This window comes from Oncorhynchus nerka, linkage group LG25 (genome assembly GCF_034236695.1).
Source record: "Oncorhynchus nerka isolate Pitt River linkage group LG25, Oner_Uvic_2.0, whole genome shotgun sequence".
Taxonomy (NCBI): Eukaryota; Metazoa; Chordata; class Actinopteri; order Salmoniformes; family Salmonidae; genus Oncorhynchus; species Oncorhynchus nerka.
This window is the reverse complement of record NC_088420.1, coordinates 49,155,611-49,168,437: the sequence shown is the minus strand read 5'-3', so window position 1 is coordinate 49,168,437 and position 12,827 is coordinate 49,155,611. Positions and strand designations below refer to the sequence as shown.

Below are 12,827 nucleotides of genomic sequence, written 5' to 3'. Positions count from 1 at the left end.
TAGAAGCTTCTGATAGGCTAAGTGACATCATTTGAGTCAATTGGAGATGTACCTGTGGATGTATTTCAAGGCCTACCTTCAAATGCAGTGCCTCTTTGCTTGAATTCATGGTAAAATAAAAATAAATCAGCCAAGTCCACAGAAAAAGAATTGTAGACCTCCACAAGTCTGGCTCATCCTTGGGAGCAATTTCCAAACGCCTGAATGTAACACGTTCATCTGTACAAGCAATAGTACACAAGTATAAACACCATGGGACCATGCAGCCATCATATCGCTCAGGAAGGAGACGTGTTCTGTCTCCTAGTGATGAACGTACTTTGGTGTGAAAAGTGCAAATCAATCCCAGAACAACAGCAAAGGACCTTGTGAAGATGCTGGAGGAAACAGGTACAAAAGTATCTATTTTCACAGTAAAACGAGAGCTATATTGACTTAACCTGAAAGGCTGCTCAGCAAGAAAGAAACCACTGCTCCAAAACCGCCATAAAAAAGCCAGACTACGGTTTGCAACTGCACATGGGGACAAAGATTGTACTTTTTTGAGAAATGTCCTCTGGTCTGATGAATCAAAAATAGAACTGTTTGGCCATAATGACCATCTTTATGTTTGAAGGAAAAGGGGGAGGCATGCAAGCCGAAGAACACCATCCCAACCGTGAAGCACGGGGGGTGGTAGCATCATGTTGTGGGCGTGCTTTGCTGCAGGAGGGACTTGTGCACTTCACAAAATGGATGGCATCATGAGGATGGAAAATTATGTGACTATATTGAAGCAAAATCTCAAGACATCATCAGGAAGTTAAAGCTTGGTCGCAAATGGGTCTTCCAAATGGACAATGACCCCAAGCATACTTCCAAAGTTGTGGCATTATGGCTTAAGGACAACAAAGTCAAGGTATTGGAGTGGCCATCACAAAGCCCTGACCTCAATCCTATAGAAAATGTGTGGGCAGAACTGAAGAAGCATGTGCTAGCAAGGAGGCCTACAAACCTGACTCAGTTACACCAGCTCTGTCAGGTGAAATGGGCCAAAATTCCCCCAACTTATTGTGGGAAGCTTGTGGAAGGCTACCCGAAACGTTTGACCCAAGTTAAACAATTGAAAGGCAATTTTACCAAATACTAATTGAGTGTATGTAAACGTCTGACCCACTGGGAATGTGATGAAATAAATAAAAGCTGAAATAAATCACTCTCTCTAATATTATTCTGACATTTGACATTCTTAAAATAAAGTGGTAATCGTAACTGACCTAAAACAGGGAATTTTTACTTGGATTAAATGTCAGGAATTGTGAAAAACTGAGTTTAAATGTATTTGGCTAAGGTGTATGTAAACTTTCGACTTCAACTCTAGCTGTGTGTACCAGGACACCGTGCCAAACAGCCTTTGGATCGTCAAAAGTGGATAGGTCTTGTCGCTGCCTTATGTGCCAGTAGGATGTAAGTAAGTAAGCCATGTTTGTTGTGGCGGTAGGGAGGGGGACAGGGTGAGAGTTGTCCAGTTTGTGCTCTTACCATCAGAGACAGGGGTGAGGGGTTGTGAGTGGAGAGGAGCCATTGAGCACAGTGTCTGCTGATGCCTCTTATTAGGCTGTGTGTGCATGCCAAACATTGGCACACACAGCTACCCAATTTAGGAATCAAAAAGCCCTCTGTTTGGGCTTTTCAACTGCTCCTTTGTCTACTCTGTGATTTTGTCTCATCCAGCCGGTTTGCTCCCCATAAATGGCAATGGTAAAAAGTGCATTTGTTGTTTTTCAGTTTAATTGACCTCAAATTCCGAGCAGATTTCTTTTATTTTTTTGTACATAAGCACAGGTCTAGGGGAAAACCTTTTTCCCCCTCAAGTTGTCATGCAGAATATACAATAAATGCTTATTTCTGTTTAGAGACCACAGCCACTGGTGTCTACTGTCTACAGTGCTCTGTGGTGTGGCTGGTATCTCTTTGCAGGTCCCTTGTGTTTGACCTTTATCGATAACCAGACACTGTCTATCTTCACATTGTTTGGCTCCATTTAAGTTTTTAATGAGATCTGTTTAAACAATGTGTGTGGTGTGATTAGACAAGGTCAATGGCAAGGTTGATCTTTGTCACTGCTGTTCTGAGCCTGAAATGGAGATAGCTCTTTTCTGAGTGTCAAGAGAATGCTTCTCAGTATCTGCTGCCAGTTCCAGTAAAAGCTAATGGGTGAGTGTGTTGGACAGATTATTTTGTCAATCGACTCATCAGACCTATACTCACTCAGAGCGAGTGTGCAAAGCTGTTATCAAGGCAAAGGGTGGCTACTTTGAAGAATCTCAACTAATCTCAAGATATATTTTGTTTGGTTTAACACTTGTTTGGTTACTACAGGATTCCACATGTGTTATTTCATAGTTTTGATGTCTTCACTATTATTCTACATAGTAAAAAAAAATAGTACAAATAAAGAAAATGAGAAGGTGTGTCCAAACTTTTGACTGGTACTGTATGTAAATGTGGTATTTCAGCTTTTACATTTTTTTATAAATTAGAAAATAAAAATAAAAAAAGAGGATTTTGCTTTGTCATTATTGGTTATTGTGTATCGATTGATTTAATCAATTTTAGAATGATTTAATCAATTTTAGAATAAAGCCGTAACCCAACAAAATGTGGAGAAAGTCAAGGGGTTTGAATACTTTCCGACAGCACTGTATTAAAGCAAAAATGCTAGTGAACCCGGGAGTTATCGTATGACAACTCCCGACAAGGGCCAGGATACAGCTCTTGGAGGGAGTTGTCACACGATAATTCCGGGATTGTGTTTGAGAGCATTATTGCTTTTCTAAAACAGTTGCCAACATATTTATAAAAATATGAATGCATTTTTTTTCCGTAAAACATTATTTTAACTAGGGATGCACAATATCGAACATATCGGAATCGGCCGATATTAGCTAAAAATGCCAACATCGGTATCGGCCCGATATCTAGTTTAACGCCGATGTGCAAAACCGATGTCAAAGCTGACGTGCCTATTTAACGTAGGGACATGACGTAATGACGCCAAGTAAAATTTGGGAAAATTAAGTGTATAGGCTTTTTTTCCAAGGGAGATGAAGTTGAGTTTCCTGCCTGGGCTGCGTGAGAGTGGAATTATGACATAACCATGCCATTGTATTTTGTGGGAGTTGTTGTCCCACAATCCCGCATAAACAACTCCCGCATATCAACCAATTAGCATCCAGGGTCCAAACAACCCATTTTATAATGCAATGTGTTCTATTTAATTCTGTGATTCCAACAACCAGAATGTCATAGTGACATCCTCATTCTGAGAAAGGAATTATTCAAAGCAACCATGACAACAAACACACACACAAGGCTGGTTAGCTACCTTGTGGCTAGCTGCTGACAATGTCTTAACTTTAGAAATGTTTTATTCATTATTACAGGAAAATAAATTCATAACAAGATTCATTATTAACAAGTTAATGGCGAGCTAATTACAGTGAGTAGAATTTTAGAATGTGCACTCTCATCGCTGTCTCAGTCAGTTAACCATGACAATGGATGCAGTGACAGGGTCAAAGTTGAACTTTTTTCATCAATCTGCGACAAGGAAACCGACAGTCCCAGTGACGGTCTAAAGACATTGTAATTATCTACAGACATGTCGATAGACAAAGTATTAACCAGCCTAGTCTACCCCTTTCCTGCAGTCAAATAACGAAGTGGCCTCATGGATGGAATTAATCAACATTATTATTGTTCGTTTTTTACGCCGAAAGTCCGGTCAAACGGTTTTTAGATGTTTCAGTCTTCTGTGATGTATATAACGTGTAATGTTGGGATGCAAACAAATTTTTTTAACACATTTCAACTCTATATCTGAGATGGTACAGGTGTCTTCTTTTTTTAAGCCCATAACTAAGTGTGTGAGGTGTATACTTTTGTTTCAAAGTAGATTTGTTTAAGACTACCCTGTTTTAGCCCACTGTAGTAAAAGGCTAAGAAGGAATATTTGCTATTAGAGGGCCAGTCCAGTCCAGGATTGCAGGTTTGATAGCTTGACCTACCACACATCCCCCCTTCCTTCTCCCTGTGTCCTACTTGACCAAGCGGGTGAGGGTACAGTTGCAGAGAGTCAATGGCATCTTAGCCGGTCTAGTGGTTCCAGATCTCTTTTGGCTGTTTAGCCAACTATGGGTGTTGTCTGCCAAACATACTGTATGTCTTAGGAGTTGGTTATACTGCACCAACAGATCTGCGACCAGGCTAGTGGCACCTTGAGTCTGCTGAGAGGTCTGACAGACTGACACACCTCTGGCTCTGGTCCCTGGCCCAGAGAAAAGAAGAGGTCCTGTTTCAGAGGGACAAAGGGGGGCTTGGCCCCGGACTCTGATCACTGTCTCGGAATATCATCATTGGTCTGATCACTGTGTCTGACTCTGAAAGCCTGAGTGGCATGTTGACCTAGTCAGGCTAGTCAGCCACAACACTCAGAATGAGAGCCCATAGCAGTTCAACACAGTCCAATCAAGCCTAGATAAACGGATAGTTGGATATCAGAACGCCACAGCCTGCAGAGCTAGTTAGGAAGGGCTGATAATCCTGCATGTGTTTCACTTCTTAGTTAGTTCAAAGGAAGGATTTCATCAGGCTTAGCCAGCTAGCTACAGTGTCAGCTGTTGGGCTTTTACAGAAAAGACCTTCAAATTGCTTCTAAATGCTCAGCTGATCCCCCTCGAAGTAATGCCGGTGTTGGGTTGCAAATGTCACAGGGTGCCACAACTTATTTATCAGATTTTATTTTCAATGTATTTCCCTTGAGCTGTGGCGATTACAGGGGTTTACATACAGTCCATCTACATAGACAGTATAGGGTTCTTCGGCTGTCCCCATAGGAGAACCCTTTGAATAACCCTTTAGCTAGAACCCTTTTGGGTTCCAAGTAGAACCCTTTCTACACAGGGTTCTACATAGAACCCAAAATGATTCCACCTGGAACCCAACAGGGAACCTGGAATGAGAAAAGGTTATTTTATGGGGACAGCTGATAAATGAATGAAAAGGGACAGCTGATAAATGAATGAAAAAGGACAGCTGATAAATGAATGAAAAAGGACAGCTGATAAATGAATGAAAAAGGACAGCTGATAAATGAATGAAAAGGGACAGCTGATAAATGAAAATGGCGCCGGAAGAAATGGCAGCAGTTTTACGGGTGCCCAACCAATTGTGCTGCTACTGTTATTTTTCACTGTCTTTTTACTGTTGTTTTTGTTTCTTTACTTACTTATTGTTCACCTAATACCTTTTTTGCACTATTGGTTAGAGCCTGTATGTAAGCATTTCACTGTAAGGTCTACACCTGTTGTATTCGGCGCACGTGACAAATATACTTTGATTTGAAGAACCTTTTTGGAACCCTTTTTTCTAAGAGTGTATGTGTCTGCTTGGTGGTAGGGAGTTGTTATTTTTCATGTGATGTTACCAAGTGGCTTGTAGTAAAGGTGCGCTATCTCTGAACAATTTATCTACAAAAGGGTATTGGTCGGGGTATTTAGGATAGCTTATTGCAGATCATGCATTTAGGCCAAGGCCTATGTATTGCTGTCTTGGTAAGGGACACCTAATTCAAAAGTATGAAGGCAAGTTATTTTAAGGAGAGAGTAGTATTCTCTGGAACAGGAACCGAAATCAGCCTCCAGTGATGAGGGGTGTTGTGAAATCCATAGGGCGTAAGGGAAGTGTGTTTACTGTGTGTGAAACCTAGAGTCAAAGCTCACACACCCACCCGCTCTATATATATACACACACACACACACACACACACACACACACACACACACACACAACACTGCTCCTGTCCCAGGTCTTGTGAACATTTTAGAGTCTGTCTCTCAACTTAGTGTTCTGTCTCTAACTTAGTGTTCTCTTTCTTTCTCTCTCTCTTTCTTTTTCTCCATTGCCCCCTCTCTCCCCTATCTCTCTCTCCCTCTCTCTCCCCCTCTCTCTCTCCCTCTCTCTCCCCTTATCTCTCTCTCTCTCCCCCTCTCTCTCTCTCTCTCTCTCTCTGTATTCCTCTCTCACATGTCTGAGTCAGACAGAGGAAGTAAAAATAGAGCCACATTGCATTGTGTATATATAGCAGAGCAGGGCCCGGGCTCCCAGGCTGAACTGTTGGTTTGGGGGAGCTTTATGCCCAGTGGAGCGGCACACTGACTTTATACTTCACTCTGGTCGCACTGCTCAGTGGATAGAGTTGTGTGTGTGTAGGGGTGTGTTAATGTGTGTGTCTCTGCGGCTGTGTGTGCGGTACAGGAGCTGCTGAGCCGGACCTCATTGGAGACCCAGAAACTGGATCTGATGGATGAGGTTTCCTACCTGAAACTGAAGCTGGTCGACATGGATGAGGAACAGAACCACAACGACAGCAGCGAGGACCAGCAGAACAAAGCTGAGGTATGGTACTGTAGTACAGGCTGGGAGGAGTGGAGAGGATGGGTGTGTAAGAATCACAGACTCTGGGCTGGTTTACCATAAAACTTGACTTAAACTCAGCCTGTTCTGAAAATGAATGGCACTGTTTTCTCCACTCAGGGCTTTGTATGGTGGCACCATTTTCCCTCAGCTGTTGGTAAGATTCCCACAAAGCCCTATGAAGTAAGCCAACTTTGTGTATTTGCTAGTTAGAGCAGGATGGAATGCCAAGTGAAAAACATCATTCCATTACTAAGGAGTTTGGTCTCAGTGAGGTCTCTCTGTGCCTTTACCACTCTAGCCCCAAAGTGTAGCAACAAACGGTAACACTTTACTTGACACCCAGCATCATAACAGCTGACATAACTTGTCATAACCTGTCATAATATGGTAATAACACTGTCATGACCCTATATTTACACCTGTAGTGACATACACCACATGACCAAAAGTATGTGGAGACCTGCTCGTCGAAAATCTCATTTCAAAATCATGGGCATTACTATGGAGTTGGTCCCCCCTTTGCTGCTATAACAAACTTGACTCTTCTGGGAAGGCTTTCCACGACGTTGTAACATTGCTGCAGGGACTTGCTTCCATTCAGCCACAAGAGCATTAGTGACGTCGAGCATTGATGTTGGACGATTAGGCCTGGCTCGCAGTCGGCATTCCAATTCATCCCAAAGGTGTTCGATGGGGTTGAGGTCAGGGCTCTGTGCAGGCCTGTAAAGTTCTTCCACACCGATCTCGACAAACCATTTCTGTACGGCGCTTTGTGTCCTTTGTTGATGTAAGGAATTCTTTACAGTCATGTTTTTTAATCATCATATTTTCAACAACTTCCCGAAAATACACTTTATAACACTGTAATGAAGCATTATGACCATCCTGTGTCACTTTACTTGGACTAAGAAAATGCACTTTATGACACTATCAAGAACCATTATGACCATCATACTCATATAATCCAGATAGGCCTATCACGTACATGCCTATATGTCAGTCATTAGTCAAAAAGAGGGTGTATTGTCCTGCTCCTGAAATCTGCTCCTGCATTTCTCCCAGTCATCAGCAACAGAGCATTGGGGTAGTAGAGCCTCAGCCCTGTCACAACCCCAGTCTGTCTGTGTGGGAATCAGCAGAGCCTCAGCCCTGTCACAACCCCAGTCTGTCTGTGTGGGAATCAGCAGAGCCTCAGCCCTGTCACAACCCTCAGTCTGTCTGTGTGGGTATCATAAGAGCCTCAGCCCTGTCACAACCCCAGTCTATCTGTGTGGGAATCATCAGAGCCTCAGCCCTGTCACAACCCCAGTCTGTCTGTGTGGGAATCATCAGAGCCTCAGCCCTGTCACAACCCCAGTCTGTCTGTGTGGGAATCAGCAGAGCCTCAGCCCTGTCACAACCCCAGTCTGTCTGTGTGGGAATCAGCAGAGCCTCAGCCCTGTCACATCCCCAGTCTGTCTGTGTGGGAATCAGCAGAGCCTCAGCCCTGTCACAACCCCAGTCTGTCTGTGTGGGAATCAGCAGAGCCTCAGCCCTGTCACAACCCCAGTCTGTCTGTGTGGGAATCATCAGAGCCTCAGCCCTGTCACAACCCCAGTCTGTCTGTGTGGGAATCATCAGAGCCTCAGCCCTGTCACAACCCTCAGTCTGTCTGTGTGGGAATCATCAGAGCCTCAGCCCTGTCACAACCCTCAGTCTGTCTGTGTGGGTATCATCAGAGCCTCAGCCCTGTCACAACCCCAGGCTGTCTGTGTGGGTATCATCAGAGCCTCAGCCCTGTCACAACCCCAGTCTGCCTGTGTGGGAATCAGCAGAGCCTCAGCCCTGTCACAACCCCAGTCTGTCTGTGTGGGTATCATCAGAGCCTCAGCCCTGTCACAACCCCAGTCTGTCTGTGTGGGTATCATCAGAGCCTCAGCCCTGTCACAACCCCAGTCTGTCTGTGTGGGTATCATCAGAGCCTCAGCCCTGTCACAACCCCAGTCTGTCTGTGTGGGTATCATCAGAGCCTCAGCCCTGTCACAACCCTCAGTCTGTCTGTGTGGGTATCATAAGAGCCTCAGCCCTGTCACAACCCCAGTCTATCTGTGTGGGTATCATCAGAGCCTCAGCCCTGTCACAACCCCAGTCTGTCTGTGTGGGAATCAGCAGAGCCTCAGCCCTGTCACAACCCTAGTCTGTCTGTGTGGGTATCATCAGAACCTCAGCCCTGTCACAACCCCAGTCTGTCTGTGTGGGTATCATCAGAGCCTCAGCCCTGTCACAACCCCAGTCTGTCTGTGTGGGAATCAGCAGAGCCTCAGCCCTGTCACAACCCCAGTCTGTCTGTGTGGGTATCATCAGAGCCTCAGCCCTGTCACAACCCCAGTCTGTCTGTGTGGGAATCATCAGAGCCTGTGTGGGAATCATCAGAGCCTCAGCCCTGTCACAACCCCAGTCTGTCTGTGTGGGTATCATCAGAGCCTCAGCCCTGTCACAACCCCAGTCTGTCTGTATCATAGAGAATCTGACCATGTGTTAAATAAACATGATTTAGTGTTGTGGACGAACGCTGAGGTCTAGTGCACCCAAACGCCCTCGCTGCCCAGAAGGCAATATAGAGACTGATAAACAGGGACGGAAATTGGCTGAGACGCGAAAACACGACGGGGCCTAAACGAGATCTTCTGACAGACAAGCGGGCAGATGAGAAATGGCACGGAGCAGAAACGCTGGCTGTATTCAAGAAATTCTGATGAGCAATCATCAACTGAGCATAACGCTAAAGACATATGCATAGCAGATCGAATACAATAGTGACATCTGTGGGAAGTCAAATCTCGGTTGTATTTCTAATGAAGTATTGCAATAATCGAGAGCAATCTGACTGTTACATTATGCAGAGATGTCTTGGGGACAGAGTAAGTTATACTGACTGAGGGGGAACATGTAATGTACACAGCTTGTCGGGTCACGCCTCTCTGCCCCCGTCCCATAAATCAATGATATCCGGGCAGAGCTGGACTCAATGCAGGTCGTGTTGCCGTGGTAACATGAAACCAGTCTGCATTTGTTTCATCCACAAACACTTGTCCCTGGAAGTGACAGCTGCTGGGCCCCATGCACTAATGGGGAATGGCAGAAATTCACTTGGAACATTCCACAAGTGCAAACACTTTCACCGCCGAGACCTCCCCTCGACCACCAAGCTCAGAGCGTACAGCTATATATAGAGGGGGAGCGTGTGTCTTATCAGCCGTACTGTAAGTGTAACATCATCTGGCACTATCATATGAAACTTCCTCTGTCCACAGGCCTGGCATTTCTGTCAGTGTATCCAAGATTAGGACATTAAACCGCTCCTCCCTACTATTCAGGATATGGAGTTGTGCACTACTACTCAGCACGTTAGTGCAGTGGTATTTCAACTTTTTCAGCGGGGACCCCATTTCTGGGAAAATCCTTCTTTTTACCTGTCTCCTCCCGTTCATCTACACCAGGGGTGTCAAACTCAATCAGCGTACGGGCCACAATGAAAAAACAGACATAGCCTGTTGTGGGTACTGGCCCAAACTGGCCATTGTTTTATTTGAAGAAATATGGCCCTTTATAATGTCCACTTACTAGATGTGCAGAAGATGAACGTAGAGATACTTGGGTGCAAAGGAGCAAAAAAATAAATAACAGTATGGAGATCAGGTAGTTGGGTGGGATATTTACAGATGGGCTATGTACAGGTGCAATGATCGGTAAGCTGCTCTGACAGCTGATGCTTAAAGTTAGTGAGGGAGATATAAGTCTCCAACTTCAGCGATTTTTGCAATTCGTTCCAGTCATTGGCAGCAGAGAACTGGAAAGAAAGGTGGCCAAAGGAGGAGTTGGCTTTGGGGGTGACCAGTGAAATATACCTGCTGGAGCGCGTGCTACCTAGACTTATAGATGACCTGGAGCCAGTGGGTTTGGCGATGACTATGAAGTGAGGGCCAGCCAATGAGAGCATACAGGTCGCAGTGGTGGGTAGTGTATGGGGCTTTGGTGGCAAAACGGATGGCACTGTGATAGACTACATCCAATTTGCTGAGTAGAGTGTTGGAGGCTATTTTGTAAATGACATCGCCAGAGTCAAGGATCGGTAGGATAGTCAGTTTTACAAGGATATGTTTGGCAGCATGTGTGAAAGATGCTTTGTTGCAAAATAGGAAGATGATTCTAGATTTAATTTTGGATTGAAGATGCTTAATTTGAGTCTGGAAGGAGAGTTTACAGTCTAACCCTGCGCATGGCTGAAGTGCACCCATGACCTGCTTGGAAACCAGATTGCATAGCGGAGAAGGTTCGGTGGGATTCGAAATGGTCGATGATCTGTTTGTTCACTTGGCTTCTGAAGACTTTAGAAAGGCAAGGTAGGATAGATATATGTCTGTAACAGTTTGGGTCTAGAATGTCTCCCCCTAAGAAGAGGGGGATGACTGCAACAGCTTTCCAATCTTTAGGGATCGCATACGATACGATAGAGAGGTTGAACAGTCTAGTAATAGCGGTTGCAACAATTGCGGCAGATAATTTTAGAAAGAGAGGGTCCAGATTGTCTAGCCCAGCTGATTTGTAGGGGTCCAGATTTTGCAGCTCTTTCAGAACATTAGCTATCTGGATTTGGGTGAAGGAGAAATGGGAGAGACTTGTGCAAGTTGCTGTGGGGGGTGCAGAGCTGTTGACCGGGATAGGGGTAGCCAGGTGGAAAGCATGGCCAGACGTAGAAAAATGCTAATTGAAAATCTTCATTATCGTGGATTTATCAGTGGTGACAGTGTTTCCTAGTCTCAGTGCAGTGGGCAGCTGGGAGGAGGTGCTCTTATTCTCCATGGACTTTACAGTGTCCCAGAACCTTTTGGAGTTTGTGCTACAGGATGCACATTTCTGTTTGAAAAGCTAGCCTTTGCTTTCCTAACTGCCTGTGTATATTGGTTACTAACTTCCCTGAAAAGTTGCATATCGCGGGGGCTATTCGATGTTAATGCAGTACGCCACAGGATGTTTTTGTGCTGGTCAAGGGCAGTCAGGTCTGGAGTGAACCAAGGGCTATATCTGTTCCTAGTTCTACATATTTTGATTGTGGCATGCTTATTTAAGATGGTGAGGAAAGCACTTTTAAAGACTAACCAGGCATCCTCTACTGATGGAAAGAGGTCACTATCCTTCCAGGATACCCGGGCCAGGTCGGTTAGAAAGGCGTGCTCGCTGAAGTGTTTTAGGGAGCGTTTGACAGTGATGAGGGGTCGTCGTTTGACCGCGGACCCATTACGGACACAGGCAATGAGGCAGTGATAGCTGAGATCCTGGTTGAAGACAGCAGAGGTGTATTTAGAGGGCAGGTTGGTCAGGATCTATAAGGGTGCCCGTGTTTATGGATTTAGGGTTGTACCTGGTAGGTTCCATAATCATTTGTGTGAGATTGAGGGCATCTAGTTTAGATTGTTGGATGGCCGGGGTGTTAAGCATATCCCAGTTTAGGTCACCTAACAGTACAGACTCTGAAGATAAATGGAGAACAATTAATTCACATATGGTGTCCAGGGCACAGCTGGGGGCTGAGGGGGTATATAACAAGCGGCAACAGTGAGAGACTTATTTCTGTAAAGGTGGATTTTTAAAAGTAGAAGCTCAAACTGTTTGGGCACAGACCTGGACAGCATGACAGAACTCTTCAGTAGACTGCATCTCCACCCCATTTGGCAGTTCTATCTTGGTGGAAAATGTTGTAGTTGGGGATGGACATTTCTGATTTTTTGGTTGGCCTTCCTAAGCCAGGATTCAGACATGGCTAGGACATCAGGGTTGGCGTAGTGTGCTAAACCAGTGAATAAAACAAAGGGAGGAGGCTTCTGATGTTAATATGCATGAAACCAAGGCTTTTACGGTTAGAGAAGTCAACAAATGATAGCGCCTGGGGAATAGGAGTGGAACTGGGGGCTACAGAGCCTGGGTTAACCTCTACATCACCAGAGGAACAGAGGAGGAGTAGGATAAGGGTACGGCTAAAGGCTATAATAACTGGTTGTCTAGTGCGTTGGGGACAGAGAATAAAAGGAGCAGATTTCTGGGTGTGGTAGAATAGACTCAAGGCATAATATACGGACAAGGATATGGCAGGATGTGAGTACAGTGGAGGTAAACCTAGCCGTTGAGTGACGATGAGAGAGGTTTCGTCTCTGGCAGCACAAGTTAAGCCAGGTGAGGTCTCCGCATGTGTGTAGGGTGGGACGAAAGAACATTTTGAACGGGACTGAAGGCTCTACAGTGAAATAAAACAGTAAAAACTAGCCAAGACAGCAGTAGACAAGGCATATTGGCATTAGAGTGAGGCATAAAGCAGGTGCATAATATGCTGT

The 12,827-nt window shown here is 44.9% G+C and overlaps 1 protein-coding gene across 11 annotated transcripts in view; it reads left to right on the top strand.

Annotated features, from left to right (window-relative positions):
• Positions 1-12,827, top strand: part of LOC115109620 (liprin-beta-2-like) — a 112,757-nt gene that overhangs the window by 71,282 nt on the left and 28,648 nt on the right. For all 11 annotated transcript variants that reach the window (XM_029634758.2, XM_029634769.2, XM_029634767.2 and 8 more), the window contains one exon: positions 6,298-6,438. In XM_029634758.2, the coding sequence (XP_029490618.2) occupies positions 6,298-6,438 (141 nt within the window). The remainder of the gene's footprint in view (positions 1-6,297; positions 6,439-12,827) is intronic.